The sequence below is a fragment of the Belonocnema kinseyi genome, chromosome 6 (assembly GCF_010883055.1).
Source record: "Belonocnema kinseyi isolate 2016_QV_RU_SX_M_011 chromosome 6, B_treatae_v1, whole genome shotgun sequence".
In the NCBI taxonomy this organism is placed as follows: domain Eukaryota; kingdom Metazoa; phylum Arthropoda; class Insecta; order Hymenoptera; family Cynipidae; genus Belonocnema; species Belonocnema kinseyi.
The window spans coordinates 77,713,400-77,729,348 of record NC_046662.1 but is presented as its reverse complement, the minus strand read 5'-3'; the positions used below and the strand labels follow the sequence as shown (position 1 = coordinate 77,729,348).

Genomic DNA, 15,949 nt, shown 5'->3' with positions numbered 1-15,949 from the left:
TATATAAAATAAGCAATTAAAAATAAAATTTCAGAGAACTAAATTTAAACTTTAAACGTTAGCATTTTAATTCAAAAAAAATTTTTTATTTGTAAGTGAAATTGATGATTTTTTAAAGTATAAATAACAGTTAAACAATTATTCATTTAGAAAAAAATGTATTAAGTTTAAGTGATATTTACAAGTTTTGAAAAGATTCAAACATAATTTTAAACTTGAAAAGATTTTAAAAAGTTATCAAAACAAAATATTTGGAGATTTTAACAAAAAATTTGGAAGTTTTTAAAGGATTTTGATAAGTTTCAAGATATTTAAAAAATTCTTCGAAAGATTCCTGGGAAATTTTTGAAATACTTTACGTTCAGAAATTAATTTAAACACAATATTAAACAAGATTTCTAGACATCCAAAATTGTCAAAAAATTAAAATAAAATTTTTAAGCGGTTGAATAATAAAAAATATTATATCATTATTTTATTTTAATGAATATTCATAACTGAGTATTTACATATTTAAATAATTCATAATTTTGACAAAAATTGTGCAGAAATAACAATTATATATAATATAGAACCATTATAAACTTTTAAATTCTAACAATGATGTAATCATAACGCAAAATAAATTATAATATGACAAAATTTCAAATCTCAAAATGCTGATCTAAGTATTTAATTTTACAACCAATCAGCTGCTTGTTGCCATGATTAATTATTGTTGCGCTTATTATTATTAAAAAAAATATTTCCAGTCAAAATTAGGAAACAGATTCAAGTTTTGTATTATTTTATGCGTTTCTACTGTGCCTTGAAATACAAATGTCAGCCGTCCTGATCGGAGCGCCAACTGTCGGATTAGTTCACTGGCGCGGATGTTAAGAAAATCTACTACTACATACAAATACACGCTTGATGCACCGGACTGATTTCATCACTTCTATTCGAAACCACCATGTTATAAGCCTATAACGCCGCTTAAAGAAAAGTAAGCCGCACTGAAAGATTCCTAGGTCCACAAATGGCCACTGAATTACGCACAATATATTCTCTAATCGTACTACTGCACGTACACACACACACAAACAAAAATGATATAAATATTATATATCATTATTATAATCATGAAATAATTAATTATAAACCAAACAGCCGACTGTCACATCAATCGTATGTTTTCATCTAAAACAATAGAATCCGTGGAAAATTTAATCATCTGCAATAAAGTCTCGGAATTTTATCATTAAAAATCTTCCTTCATTTAAAATCATGAACAAAAAAACCAAAATCCCACCAATTAACATAAATCAAGAAGTAAACGAAGCACACCAAGATTTAATACCCGCAAAATTAAAATATAAATATGAGCTGGCCTTCGAGAAATTTGAGAAATGGAAAAAACAATACAGAAGAATTTTCGGACAGTGATCATCATCATGATTAAAAATCGTTCAATTCATAGGACGTTCTCGCACCATTTCGATAGAGAGCTATCTGACGCTCTTTTTTCAGGGGGCCCTATAGTCTCAAAATATACTGATTTCGAATAAAATATCGTACATCACTCATAGTAAATCATATAACAAATTATTTTTTAAATACAGTAATAATAGTTCGGTAAGCGATAATAAAAAAGGAAAGGTAGAAACTGATACAAAAAAGGAGATAAAAAATTATCAGTACGTGATCTTAAAGTACAACCAAAAACAGAATTATGTATAAGAACTTCGATAAACGTTACCGTATACTAAAAAGATTTCACAAAGATTAACAAAATTTCATAAATATTTTAAAACCTTCTCAAAACATATTCCTTAAGTTACACTAAAATGATTTCAGAAAGTTTTGAAAATTTCATAAAGATCCGTATCGTTATCTAAGAGGTTTACACACACACACACATATATATCATATTGCAGACTATCGTTAAATTGAAGACATTATTAAAGTACTGGAAGCAATTGAACAAAATTAAAAAGGCTGAAATTCATGAAAATGGGATTAAATAATTGATTATTTTTGTAAATGTGTATAGTATCGTAGCAACTGGTTATTATTGTTATTATTGTTGATTCTGGGAAAAAGTTGAGCCTATTCACCAAAAAATAGCGAAACTCTAAATATGTTTGTAAACCTTGTTTGAATGATTAATAATTATTGTCAATTTGAAAAGTAGCATAGCAAATATTTATCACAAATACATTAATAGATTTTATGCTTTCACGATGATTCATTTTGATAAAAAGAGATATTTCGGGTTTCACTCGTGTAAAAAACTACGAATTCTTTGCCGACGTTTCGTGAACATTGCAGTTCACATCTTCAGGCCTGACCTAAAACGATAGCCCTGAAGATGTGAACTGCAATGTTCACGAAACGTCGGCAAACAATTCATAGTTTTTTACACGAGTGAAACCCGAAATATTTCTTTTTATCACAAATACATTCTTAGTTGACTCGGTAAACAAAGTGAGCCTATTCGTTTAAAATAGCCAATCTCTGAACTTGTTTATGTTTAAATAATAATTAATTATTGTAAATTTGCAAAGTGTCCTAGCAAATAGTTATCGAGACATTATTCCTTAATTCAATAGAAAAATTGAGCCTATTGGTTTAAAAATATCCAAACTCTAAATTTTCCCATGAAAATTTTTTAAATAAGTAATAATTTTGTCAACTTGAAAATTTGAGTATCAAAAACCAATCGTAAAGACGTTATTAGATTCTACGATCTTCCCGCACTGCGCATGAGTCATGTCAGCAACTGCATTAGTTACTGTTAGAGCACTTATTTAAAATTATTAAATATGCAAATAAATTGTCTATAGAAAACAATAATTGTAAAATAATTAAAAAGCATTCTTTGATCAAAAAATGGACTTATAAAGTGAAAGTCAAAATAATTATTTAATTTTACGTCTCAAGCATTATCATTTGCTGTAAACAATTAATTTGCACAGTTGATCATTTCAAATAAGCGCGCCAAAAGTAACCAATCCGCGACGCATACTCAGTGCGGCAAGATTCGAAATTTGGAAGAACTTTGTGACATGACATCACCCAAGCTACTTTTGAATACAGGAAATAATAAAATGATGAATCTTAAGGCGAAATAGTTCAATTTTCAGTAAAAAAAAATCAATTTTCTATCAAAGAGATGATTTTTTAATTAAAGTTATGAATCTTAAAAAAACATATATATTTGTTAACAAAGTGGTTCAACCTTCAAACCAGTCGTTCAATTTTCAACCAAAAACGATTAAATTTGAACGAAAAAAATAAAAGATATTTCAACGCAAAAAGATATTAATTTTTAATTAGAAACAGGCAAATAAATTACAGACAAGAATATTATATTAGAGTGGCAACTAAACTTCAATTTCAAAATTTCCCAGATTTTTCCTGACTTTCATAAACAAAATAACACAATTTAAAAATGAGTTTACTTGAAGTTATCTAAAGTGCCTTTTACAGAGATTCCCTGATTGTTGCCAATTTTTTTTTAAATCCCTGATTTTCCATGGCAAATAAAATTCCCTGACTTTTGCCTGATTTTCAGATTTTTCCTGACCTACGGCCACCATGAAAAGTGACAAATTAAAATTTCCAAAGAAGAAAAGGCAGAGCTATAAGTGAATGAAAGAGTCTAACCTATCAGATCTTTTTGTTCTTTTATACTTTCAAATTTCTCCTTTAAAAACTAAACAATAACAAATACTGCAAGTTTCACAGAACCTCTGCCTTGCTTTTCTTCCATCGTTTCTCAGTTAAAATCTGTGTTCCCAAATTTAAAAAAAATGGCTAAAAACTGTTTTTATCCTTTTATTAGGATAAAAATGGATAAACCACTTTTGATAGAATAAAAATAGTTATAAAGATTACTGTACTCAACACACAAAAATTCATCTCAGCAGATTTAGGTAACAATTTATTTTCTAGCTTATAGAAATAGAAGATATTTTCTAAAAGGATAGTAACTAATTTTTAGTGCTTCGTCCTTTATACAATGACATTATTAAATGAGATTAAACTCAAGAATGATATTTTTCTTGATTTGATGATGCCTACAAGAATTTATACTCCTCTTTTCTTGAAGAATAGGAAGAATTGAATTTTTTTAAATCAACGCCTTGTTGTTGACGTTTATGGTCATGCGACAAGTCGGTTAACGCGAGACGGTTGGTAGGTTCGCAGCATTTAACAAGAGAGGAAGCTTGCAATTTTCATTAACTTGAAACGAGACCAGGCCTTACACGATGTACGCGTATTAATGCGTATACACACATCATTACGCATATGTTTGAAGATACATGGACAGATGGTGGTATCATTCGACTCAAAGTTCGCACACATCATGACAATCGTCTGAGTCTTCACATCAAGCCCGCCAAGACGACACACGTGGTTGTCTTCAGGAAATTAATGATTGACCTATAAGACAAGTGCATCCGCACGAAGAGGCATGAAAATATGCCTTTTTCTCATCCAAACTCAAATAAAACCAAGCTTCGATAACTAGGCAAATTATTCAACCTTTTTTATCTTTGTAATTATCAAAAAAAATTGCTAAAGTAATCTTAAAGAAGAGAACAAATTCTAAAAAGTGAAACCTAAGAATACTGGCATCAATATTATAAAGTAATCATCAACATGTTTTTTTGAAGTTGCACGTCCTTACTCCTTATCGTATCTGATATGATATCAGAAAGTCGACACCTTTTCTAAATTTATACATGTGTCTGACAAAATCAGGTCAATAATCAAAAACGATTTTCCACCTACTCATGGATCAGAAAACGGAAGCGATTCAATGGTTTAAATGTTTGATAAAATTGAGAATGCACTGGATGTAATCTTGGAAATAAGGACATTAAATTTTGAATTAAATTTTGTGAATAGTAATTTTAACAAATTGCAGTAATTTGGTATACCTTCTGTTCTTACATGTTTCCTGTCGATTTCTCCCATTTGTAGCAAGGGGTCTTCGGTCCGACGTTTGAGCAAATTTTTGGATTGATTAAGAACGATGGAGCGTGAATTATGCGGTGGCGACAAGCTCTTGGAACGATTTTGCGATTCTGAGTTTGGAGAATTTTTCGTCATGTTCTGCTTTTCCTGCCACATATCATTTTCCCGACTGTGGTATCCCAATGACTGACAAAAAACAGAATTTCTTAGTCAAAATAATCATAAATTATTTGAAAATAAAAATTTGGGACTTGACAATTTTAATTTTTTAAGAGTTTTCATTGTCTAAGCACCTGCTTTTAAATTAGACTATCTTCCAATTAAATTAGCCACACAATATGCAACCACTCAAAATATCTTTCAAGTTTGAGAAATAAAAAAAAAATGAAGATTTTAGAAAGAGAAAAATTTATATTATCTGCAAATAAATAAAATACGTTTGAAACTGATTACGTAGAAAATTTTACGCCGAATTCTATGCCATACAGAGCTTTTTGGTATACCTAAATCAAAAGAAAATTGACAGGCTGAAATGGTGCTCATGAATTTTGATAATTTTCAAAGGCTACTGGAATCAAAGGGCATTTCTGAGTCAGCAGGAGCTGATCAACGTGTTTATGAAGAACGTAGTGATATTAGATGTATGAAGCAGAGGCTGCGTTAGGAACGATTGATGTGGTGAGCATGTAATAAGGATGGATGGATGTATAATAGTAGCGGGAATTGCAATATATAAACTTACTTGAGCTGCGATCCCGTTGCACACATTCTGATTATTGGGGGAGAGTTGTTGGTAGGAAGACGACGGACTGTTGTCCAGCCACATTGCTTCGCTAAGGGTCTCGGCTCCAGCATCCATGATTAGTTGCAGCTCCATTCAATAGCAGTCGATAACGCTCGTTCTCAAAAATTTTATCTCTTCAAAAAGGCCTAAAAATATATTCTCGCGCTCATTAAATTTCGCATGGATGACATCCTTTCTTCTCGCCTAAACCCCTTCAAATTGTCTCTCATACTCAAAGAACGCGAGATCTTCAGAGTTTGTCACTTTATCTCGCCTTTACCGATGGAACAGATCAGCAAGATCGCTTCCTGGAGGTTTTCTTACACCCTTCTATGAGAAAATGATAGCGGAAGTATTCGAACATCTCCTTCTTGGCACAATTCTGGTCGACAAAGTCGCACAGACCTTCCTTAGAACATTACAAAGAAACTGTTGTACAATTTCTTAATTCCAGTAGTCTCGCGTTGTCGATGAGTTTCTAAAAGGGCGCAACCTCGCGACCTGAGCGATAAAAAACGCGAAAAGACGACGAATGCATCCCCGAAAACCATCGCAACGCCTTGGCTGCAACGCATTTTGTTTTCGACCTGGCTGGACTTCTTGGTGATGAACAACTTCAACATTAAACTTCTTTTTTCGTCCTTTCTAAATCCTTTTGCTCACTATCTCCCGAATCAAGAGAGAAGCTCGACGAGAGCTGAGCTAAATCTTTAATAAGAATTATCTTCCAGCAGCTGTCTCTCACTTCTCTTTTGCAAATATCACTAATGCCACAAGCTAAAGTTCAGATGTGTTCTGAATTTTCAATGTTTAGCGTATGGTCGCTAAGTATTATTGTCTAACGACTATGGCTCACACACTTGTTAGTGTCTTGGTAATTGAAAGCCTTCCTGGCACTTCGTCACCACATTTTCAAGATCCTTCGCTCCATCGCGAACAAAATACAGTCTCAAAAAATCTCAGAGATCTAGCAACTCCAAACACTGTCACTCTTCAGGCACTTTTTATAGAAATCTTAATGAGTTATTTCCGGTGGATCAAGATATCTTTCGCCAGGCAGATTGAGAAAAATCTAGTTGAGACCGAACGGCCTGCTCTCGCTGGTAGCAACCTCCTTATATTTTAACTGCAAGCCTCTCCCTCTCTAGAAAAAAACAATGAAACTTAATGTTTTTCAAACAACAAGAGCCAGTAGAGATGTGCCATTCAGCTGGTAGTACTTTCGGTTGAACAAATTCGAGATGAATTAAAAAAGAAAACTTCTTGAAATACTATATCTCGTTTGCTGCCAGTTTTGAATCAAAATATCAAGTCCTCTTTATTTACAGAGAGGAAGAAGTGATCGCTGCTCCTTTAGATTCTTGATGATTTAGTTTTCACTAGATAATTTAATCTCCTGATGATGGTTTAGTGTCCTCTCTTGCGCTCAAGTCACAACTATAGGTGTTAATATGGGAAATATGTTTATATATGTACGATCTCGTTTGAAGATTTCTCCTTGACTTTGAAAGACTACGCCAAAGAACAGTAACGACTCCTTCCGGACCAAATGACGACTGGTGGTTTTCAGGACAATGGTCTAATGCTCGATGCTGACGGCTTGAAAGTACGATGACGAATACTCAAGTGAATCAGTCGTATTCGCGACAATTATGAGCAGTGATCCAATCCCTAGGAAGATTAAGAGGTCGACCAATCGGAGTGGGGCAAGAGGATCGACCTGACCCTCAATTGGAACCACTCAACGCTTGATGAACAAAACGCGCTAGTCCCGTACCTTAAGGTTCCCGTGGAATTCAATATAAAATTCGCCAACGAGTTGGATTAAATTTTTACTCCTTTCTTTATTCCATTACTTCTTAACTTGCCGCTTTTTAAATCGGAGATTTTCAAAGGCGGTATTATTCCTCATTGAATTTAGTATATTGTAAAACAATCCACGTCTCTGCGACACTCAACGAGGACTGTTAAACTGTCTCTCGGCGAAGAATCTCGATAACGACAAATTAGTCGCGCTTGCTTGCAGAGTTAAATCCCTTTCAAAGATTGTTATCTGCAGACTATCTGCAGACAGCCATGCGCCTAACTTTTTTGATTTATGAATTTTCCGTTGTCTTCTGATGGACAAACTCGAATGTTTAGAGTAGTAGACTAAAGGTCCGATTGCCTAAACCTGCAACAACGAAACCAAAAAGATCATTACTAAACTGATAATTAATCTTGTATTTTTCTTTATAATATCTGAGCGGTGACTTTGTAAAATGAGCAAACCCCAAGTCGTTTTAAAATAATACAAAAAAAAAACAATAGCAACGATTAGTTTCTTTCAGCCCATCCCAATTGAAAGGTCTTTTTTATTTTGCATCGTTGGTAAAAAAATGCCCTTGGCAACACGACTTAAATGAAAACAGGAGTATAGCTATTGGATCAATGTCTAATTATAAAATTTAAAATTCTTTTCTTAATTATGTGTCGGTTAAGTTTGGAGAAATGGTAATAAGTACCAGTGTTGAGTAAATTACTTTTTATGTAACTAGTTAAAGTTACTGTATAAAGTAACTTCAAGTTTTTTTAAGTCATTTTTTGTCACTCCCTTAATTGAAAAATTTTTGAACCAAAATAAATATGATGATAATTTATAAAAACTTAATTTAAAGAGAGTTAGGCATTAGTTAAAGTAAATAAAAAGATACAAACTATATTTCGGCAGGTGAACATAAATATGTATTTCGAAAAAAAATTCAAATTATTCAAGCCTGCTTGTGCTTGGTTTTATTCATTCTTGGATGGTACCATAAACAACATAAGAAGCTTAAGGCAGCGCGATTCAATACTCAGTTTCCGTTGTTCTCCACCTGCGCGCTCAAATTTTGAATTTGTTTTCATCCCATGACCCATAAACCTATTTTAATAAGAGCAGATGTACAGAAAAACAAAGTGACTTTAAAACAACTAACATTAAAGTTATAGGTTACTGGAAAAATCTAACTGAGTTACTTCACAAGTTACTTTTTAAAATAGCAACTAAGTTACGCTAAATGTTACAAATAACGTAACTTTTCTGTAACTTAGTTACTTGTAACAAGTTACTACCCAACACTGATGAGTATAATAATATGTAATGTCCAATTTTGAATTGTTGAGACGCTTATTCAACGGAACACTTTTTGCAATCAAAACCTATTTTTAAACAAACATTATGTACTAAAATTCACACTTACATTTTTTATGTTTTTCATTTTTATAATCATGGATATTTGAAGGATAGAAAAATCACTGTAGGTCCGAGACAGGCCATTTTCGTCGACGCAATTTTATTAGTACCATCGAGACAAAAGCCTGAAGTTTGGTTTATTAATGTCAATCGGTGAGGTCAAGCTTTATACTGACTTGCTCGTCCAAGACTAATTAAAGTGCCTGAGGAACCTGCGTATGCGCAAAAGTCGAAACTGAAGTACTTTTAATTATTTTGCTTAACCAGAAATAGTTTAAATCGCTTTTTAATTTTACGTTCCGGACGAGAAAACAAAATCACAGATATTCTTCTTCCAATAAAAATTTCACTATTATCCACTTCAATTCCAATTTTTTAACAACTTTCCAGATACTGATATTGAAAACTAACTACACTCCACTTAGTAGCAGAATGAAACTACAGACTGAAAATGTGACTTCTATTCGGAGAGATAAGACGAATAAACTGGATGCCACGTTCTTTAGAAAAAAAAACAGAGTTAACAGCTGGTTATACAAAGCATAAAATGCTAAGCAATCGTCTACCTTGCTCACTGGAGTGATAAACTGACCGGCAAATAGCTCATAGAGGGTATAGTTTAGGTTGTAGCTCACGGAAGAATGCAAGAAAATTTGCTTATGGTTATTATTGAAAATTTTGAATATCTCACAGATAACAAATAGGTCATTCGTTTCTCATCAACTACTCCATGACGAAATGCAGTTACATAGATAAGGTTTCGTTTAGGAACTCATAGTTCTGTCCTCAGAGAGAAGATTAGATAAATGACTCTCATTGCTTTACAAAACGAATTTGAATGCCAGAGGGTCAGTCCGTTAGGGCTTGTCGAGGCCATTTTACAATAAGTGGCCCTCACCGATTTGTTTTCAATTTGTATAGACGATGCAATTTACTCGCTTTTTGTGCACCCAGTTGGCTTTCAATAATTCACGTAATCAATGCTGTTAATTTACGCAGAGAAAAATACTACGATCAATATGATGTTACATATCCTCCTTATAAAAAAACATTGCTTTAGTTTAGTCTTTAGCAATTAAAAGTTCAAGATCTTTTATCAAATTTTATTTTAACTTATGTAGTATTAATATCTGAGATAGTTAACATTTCAATGTACCCTCTTAAATTATATAATTAATTAATTTAAATCGTAATGTACAAAATGGATGTAACTACTCTAGGAAATTTTTGTAATATATGCCGTGCAAACTAAAAACATACATAAGTGACATTGCCGCTTAGGTTGACTTTTTCATTCCCAAGTTTACGAGAAGAACCCTAAGCGGCAATGTCACTTATGTTTCTTTTTAGTTTGTACGGCAGTATTCGAGTTAAACAAAAATGTATTAGCTCCGTTGTACAATTGTTTTTGCTTTAACCTATAGATGAAACAAAAGTCTTATCAAATATAAACGTTGATAAGATGCAATCAATTCTAAATTTAAAAGTTGAAGTTCAAAATACAATCTATACTTAATTTAAAGTATCTCATCTTGTTCACTCTGATTTCGTCAATTTGTCTTTATGATTTATCAATCAAGCATTACTAAATAATAAAAAAAAAACTACAATTTTTTATCCGAAACTTGTGAGCACTGAAGTTCGAGAATCCCACGCCAAACTTGATACCGATGATTAAGACCTGGCAATAAATGCAGAAGAGCTCTACTTCCCAAGACTCCCGAATAAAGATTTTTTCTCCCGCAGAAGATTTTGCTGACCCTCGAGTGTAATAATGCCATTGCACACAGGGCACAAGGCTCTTGAAGTAAAAACACCCAATATCCAGTGCACAAATAAGGCCCCTCTTTAGATTTTGATTCTTTATTATTCATTATTTCTGCAGTAGTTTTAGATTTTCTTTGTGCCTTAGATTCTTTTATCTGTATAAAAGGTTCTATTTCAGGAAATGCAATGTCCGACAACGATGCAGGATAACAAAGGGGAGCTACCGCTTCAAGCAGCCTTTTCCCCGCTGGATTATAATCCCCTGCTCTAATGCTTGAATGAATTTCTTTGATTCTTCCCTTGACATTTTCTTGTGTCAATTTCCAAGCACCTCCTCCTTGCAAACTAGCGACTAAATCAATAGCCAACATTGCAGCATGCCACATAGGATGAAGATCGAGTTTTGAGGCTGCCAAAGCTAAAATTTTTCCTTCCGGATCGACAATCAGAGCACTTCCTGTGCAACTTTTGCTCCCGATAGCTTCCCTCTTCGCCGCCTCAATCGTTATTTGCATGCACTTTTCTATAGATTCAAGCTGATTATCATTAAATTCCTTACCGGAAATAATGGCTTCAAGTCTAATATCAGGATGAAAATTCACTGGCCAGGTTTTGGAAGCTAGATTTGCTTGGACCTTAGTCTTAGGGGGCTTGGCTGCCACAGAAATAATTTCTAGATTATCTGCCAGAAGGGAAAGATCGAAACCTTTGTCGCGAAGAAGGGTTTTTAGATCATCTGGAGAAAGATTACAATCTTGGGTTTCTTCCCTTTCAGACGATTCTTTCTGTACGGGACAAAGAAGAATCTTCTGATTGGAACATCTTTTAAGGTGATTGAATCCAGGGAAAATAGCGGAGATGGTTGGAATAACTTTGGAAATTGTTTTCTTTTCTTTTAGAATTCCTACGTAAAATTTAGTGCAGGTTGGTTCCTCTGTGAATTCCGGGGCTATCACAGGTTCTGCAATCCAAGTTCTCGTTGTAGATTCCCTTTTCGTCTTCTTTGGTGTGTTCGACATTGTTTCCTCGATTAGGACTTCCTCGGGATTTTTAAGATGCATCCGTGAACGATCCTGAAAATATGCTGCCTTCACTTTTCTTATGTTTGCATTGATAGTTGATAAAAGCGTTCTAAAATGTTTGTAGATTAGGGGAAGCAATAATCAGGGTGGCCACTCAAACTTAAAAAGAAACCCAAGTCCAAGGTAAAAGATATAATATAAATGATTGCAAAAGTAATTTTAGACTTGACAGCCCAAAACGCTATAGAACAGGAGAAATGGGGTGGTCCTTTTATGTAGCAGTAACGAACGTACCATATTTCGAAGACGTTCATTTCAAGGAGATTGTTGAACTTTGAAGCAAAAAGACGAATTTTAAACCAAAGAGTTGAATTTTTCAAAAAAAATATTACTTTTCTACCTAAACATAAATTATCAATAAAAAATACAAATTTTCTAAAAAAAGAGAAGACGAACATTCAACGAAACAGTTTAATTTTTAACAAACTAATTAAATTTTCAACCAAACAGTAGAATTTGTAACCAAAAATTTGTAAACTTTCAACCAAAAAATAAATTTTCAACTCAGAAGGAAGAAATTTATGTCTAAAGAGACGAATGTTTAACAAACAAAAAAATTTTCAACTATAAAGGATGACTTGTCAGCAAAATATTTGAGTTTCAAACATATTAATGAAATATTCAACCAAAAAGTAGAAATTTTAACTAAAATAGATGAATTCTGAATCCAGAACACAATAGTAGAGTTTTCAAATAAAAATAATTAAATTTCAACCAAATAACATGACTTTTTAAGAAAATAGTTTAATTTCCAACAAAACTAGAACCTCATATGCGAGAGGAACGAGCGTCGACTTGTTTTACATGCAATTATTTTATTTGAAAATGAAGTTCAATGAAATGCCTTGAAATTAAAGTTTACTTTAATAACCTTTGTTTTGGAAACTACTTAATCGCGATATTGCTTCAAATCTCCAAACAAAAAAAATCCTTCCTATTAGAGTCAAATCGATGACTAATTACCCTTCGCTTTGGGAGTATATTTTTTAATTTTTTAATGTAATTCTGCGTTATCTTGAGGTAGTACAGTGGGACAAAAAAGTTTCTACGGACAGATTAATTTTAAACCTTATATTCTCTCGATTTGGACATTGTTTTATAAATGAAAACTTTTTAAAAATCAATGATTGGCGTCTTCGGACTTTTTATACAAAATTTGGTTAATTTTTAAAAATAAAAATGTTCTTTCTTTTAACTTTTTAGAAAGAAATTTCTAATAGTTGTAAATAATTTTAAAAAAGTTGTATTACTTTATTACGAATAGTTGTTTAAGCAATTATTAATTTTGTAAATTTGTAAAGTGCCATAGCAAAGGGTCATCAAAAAGACATTTGCAGTCTATTACTTAAATAAAATTTGACCGTACTCAATGAAATACAGCCAAAATATTTATTTGTTTATGAATATTTTTAAAATAATCACACTCGTTTTCAATTTGAAAAGTATCATAAGTGAAGTCATCGCAGAAATTCTTAGCCAATTTCGTGAAAAAATTGAGCTTATTCGTTCGAATTCAGATACAGATTCTTAGTAGATTACGTAAGCAAATTGAGAGTATTAGTTAAAAAAATAGCCAAATACTGAAGTTGTTTATTTAAATTATTTAGAAAATTAATTTGCAAAGAATAATACCAAAGAGTCACTGTAAAAATATTGCTATAAAATTCTGTGAAAAATTGAGCGCATTCATTGAAAAATAGCCAAATTCAAAATTTATTTATGAAAATTGTAAAAATAGTAAAATAGTTCTTGTGACTTTACAAATCGTCATAGCAAAGAATCATCGGAAAGACATTCTTAGTTGATAACGTGAAAAATTTGTGACTATTCGTTAAAAAATAGCCAAACTTTGAATTCGTGTATGAAAATTGTTTAAATAATTGATCATTCTTGAAAATTTTCCAAGCATCATATCAAAGAATCATCGCGAAAACATTCTTAGTTAATCCTCTCTAAAATGAGCATATTCGTTGAAAAATAGCCAAACTCAAAATTCATTTATGAAATTTGTTAAAATCATAAAGTAGTTCTTGTGACTTTACAACTCGCCATTGCAAAGAATCATCGGAAAGAGATTCTTAGTTGATTCGTGAAAAATTTGAACCTTTTCGTTGAAAAATAGTCAAACTTTGAATTTATTTCGAAAAATTGTTTAAACATTTGCCAAATAGCATCTATTTTCAATTAATGATAATAAAACTTTTATTTCTCGCACATTTTATACACAAATTGATAAGCCTGAAAATAACTTTCGTTCATTAATTTATTTATGACTTGATAAACAATTTTTTTAAACCATTCTCCCCCCTTCCTGCACATTATTTCTGGGTAATTTTAGCACAGATATAAAACCTTCTTTGATAAATCTAAAAATCTGTTTGAAAAATGGTAGGTAATTCTGAAAAATTGAAAAATGTCAATTTTTTTTGTAAATAAAAAATTAACCAAATTTATTATTATGATACTCTTAGTTTATTCCCTGATAAAATCGAGCCTATTCGTAAATTAATAGGTAAACTGTAAATTTGTTTTAAAAAATGGTTTTAAAAATGGTCAAATAGCAGCTATTTTCAATTAATAGTAATAAAACTTTTATTTCTCTCATATTTTATACAAAAACTCTGAATTTGAATAAGAAAAACATTCCTATTCCCGAAAATAACTTTTTCATCAAATCACTTATAACGCATTAAGCAATTTTTTCAATTATTATCACCCATTTCAAAGGGTCTCTAGATAGTTTTAACACAGATATAAAACTTTCTTTGAAAAATCTAAAAATTGATAAAAATAATACTTCTGAAAATGAAAAAATTCAACTTTGCTGTTCATTAAAAAACTAACTAAATTTGTTATAAAAAATATAAATACACAAATCCTTCAAAACTTACAAAAGCATTGATTAAAAAAAACGGTACTTAAAATTTGGAAATTTTCGAACATTTTCGCATGTATACCAAAATATTTGTACTTTTCCAGCAAATAAACGTTCCTTATTTAAAGCTATAAGTGTATTATAAGTAACGCTTCCATAAAGCTTCTTATGAAAAGAAACATCTCGAGTTCAGTCAAAAGAGTTTAATTCTGTATTAAAAATATCATATTAGACTTTTCACTTAGAAAGAATTAACTGTCAACCATAAAAGATGAGTTTTCAATCCAAAAGGACGAGTTTTCTATACAAAAAGAAACGAATGATCAACGAAAAAATCGAATTTTTGGCTAAAAACATGACTACGACAAACTAGTTGAATTTTCAACTATGTAATACAATTTTCCAACTAACAGTAGAATTTTTAATACGAAGAAATAAATTCGGAACAAAAAAGATAATATTAGACTTTTCAAATAAAAGGAATAAGCTTTCGAATAAATAAGTTGGAAAGTGGAATTTTCTTTCCAAGAGGGAGAAAATAGGAATTCTTTCAAAACGGGGAAGAGGGGAATAGGGGAAAGAATGTGAAGTCTGTGATTTAATAAACAGTAGTGAAAGTTTTACGCAACGAATCAACTAGTGTTATTTCAGAATATAAATTTTGAGATCCGCAAGAAACGGGCCCATTTTTGAGAGCTCATTTTGTCGACCATAGTTTAGGAGATACTCGCGTTTTTTTATCCTGGATCTAAATATAGCATTTTTTAAATATAGAGTTTCCATTTTCAAAAGGAAAACATATATCAACCAATAATCATAGTACAAAAGGAACGTTCATTTTTTTTTAAAAACATGAAATTTTATATCTCGAATATACTAATATTCAACTGCTTTATCAATCTGAATAAAAACAGTTCATTTCTGTGTTCTTAATAGAATAAAAATTGCAGGATAACCTATTATTTATTTAACGAATAAGAAATTAACCCTTAAACGGCCAAAACGCCACTACCGGTACACTGCTTTTCAACGGCCAATAACTAAGACTATTCGACACTAGAAAAAATTGAGACACATATATTTTTATTGCTTAAGATCTCCTCTTTCCGACGGTAACAATGAAATTCCTCAAAAAATTTATTTATTATCCCAAAATGCAATTTAAACAAAAAAAAACGTGATTTTTCGTGCCTATTTTTTTTTTGTGAACCATTTTCCAAAGCTTTTCGAGTCTGTAATTAACCTGGAATCTCACTAACCGG

General features: G+C 31.6%; 2 protein-coding genes across 5 annotated transcripts in view; both read right to left on the bottom strand.

Moving 5' to 3' along the window:
• LOC117174888 (transcription factor CP2-like protein 1) overlaps positions 1-6,158 on the bottom strand; it is a 65,444-nt gene extending 59,286 nt beyond the window's left edge. For all 3 annotated transcript variants that reach the window (XM_033364306.1, XM_033364307.1, XM_033364308.1), the window contains exons 1-2: positions 5,708-6,158; positions 4,929-5,151 (exon numbers count right to left, since the gene is read on the bottom strand). In XM_033364306.1, coding sequence (XP_033220197.1) covers positions 4,929-5,151; positions 5,708-5,842 — 358 coding nt within the window. In that variant the 5' untranslated portion in view covers positions 5,843-6,158. The remainder of the gene's footprint in view (positions 1-4,928; positions 5,152-5,707) is intronic.
• Positions 6,159-6,526: 368 nt separating this feature from the next.
• The window catches only part of LOC117174889 (probable inactive tRNA-specific adenosine deaminase-like protein 3), a 36,323-nt gene continuing 26,900 nt past the window's right edge, over positions 6,527-15,949 (bottom strand). For both annotated transcript variants that reach the window (XM_033364310.1, XM_033364311.1), the window contains 2 exons: positions 8,971-11,803; positions 6,527-7,922 (listed from right to left, as the gene is read on the bottom strand). In XM_033364310.1, the coding sequence (XP_033220201.1) occupies positions 10,568-11,791 (1,224 nt within the window). In that variant the 5' untranslated portion in view covers positions 11,792-11,803 and the 3' untranslated portion in view covers positions 6,527-7,922; positions 8,971-10,567. The remainder of the gene's footprint in view (positions 7,923-8,970; positions 11,804-15,949) is intronic.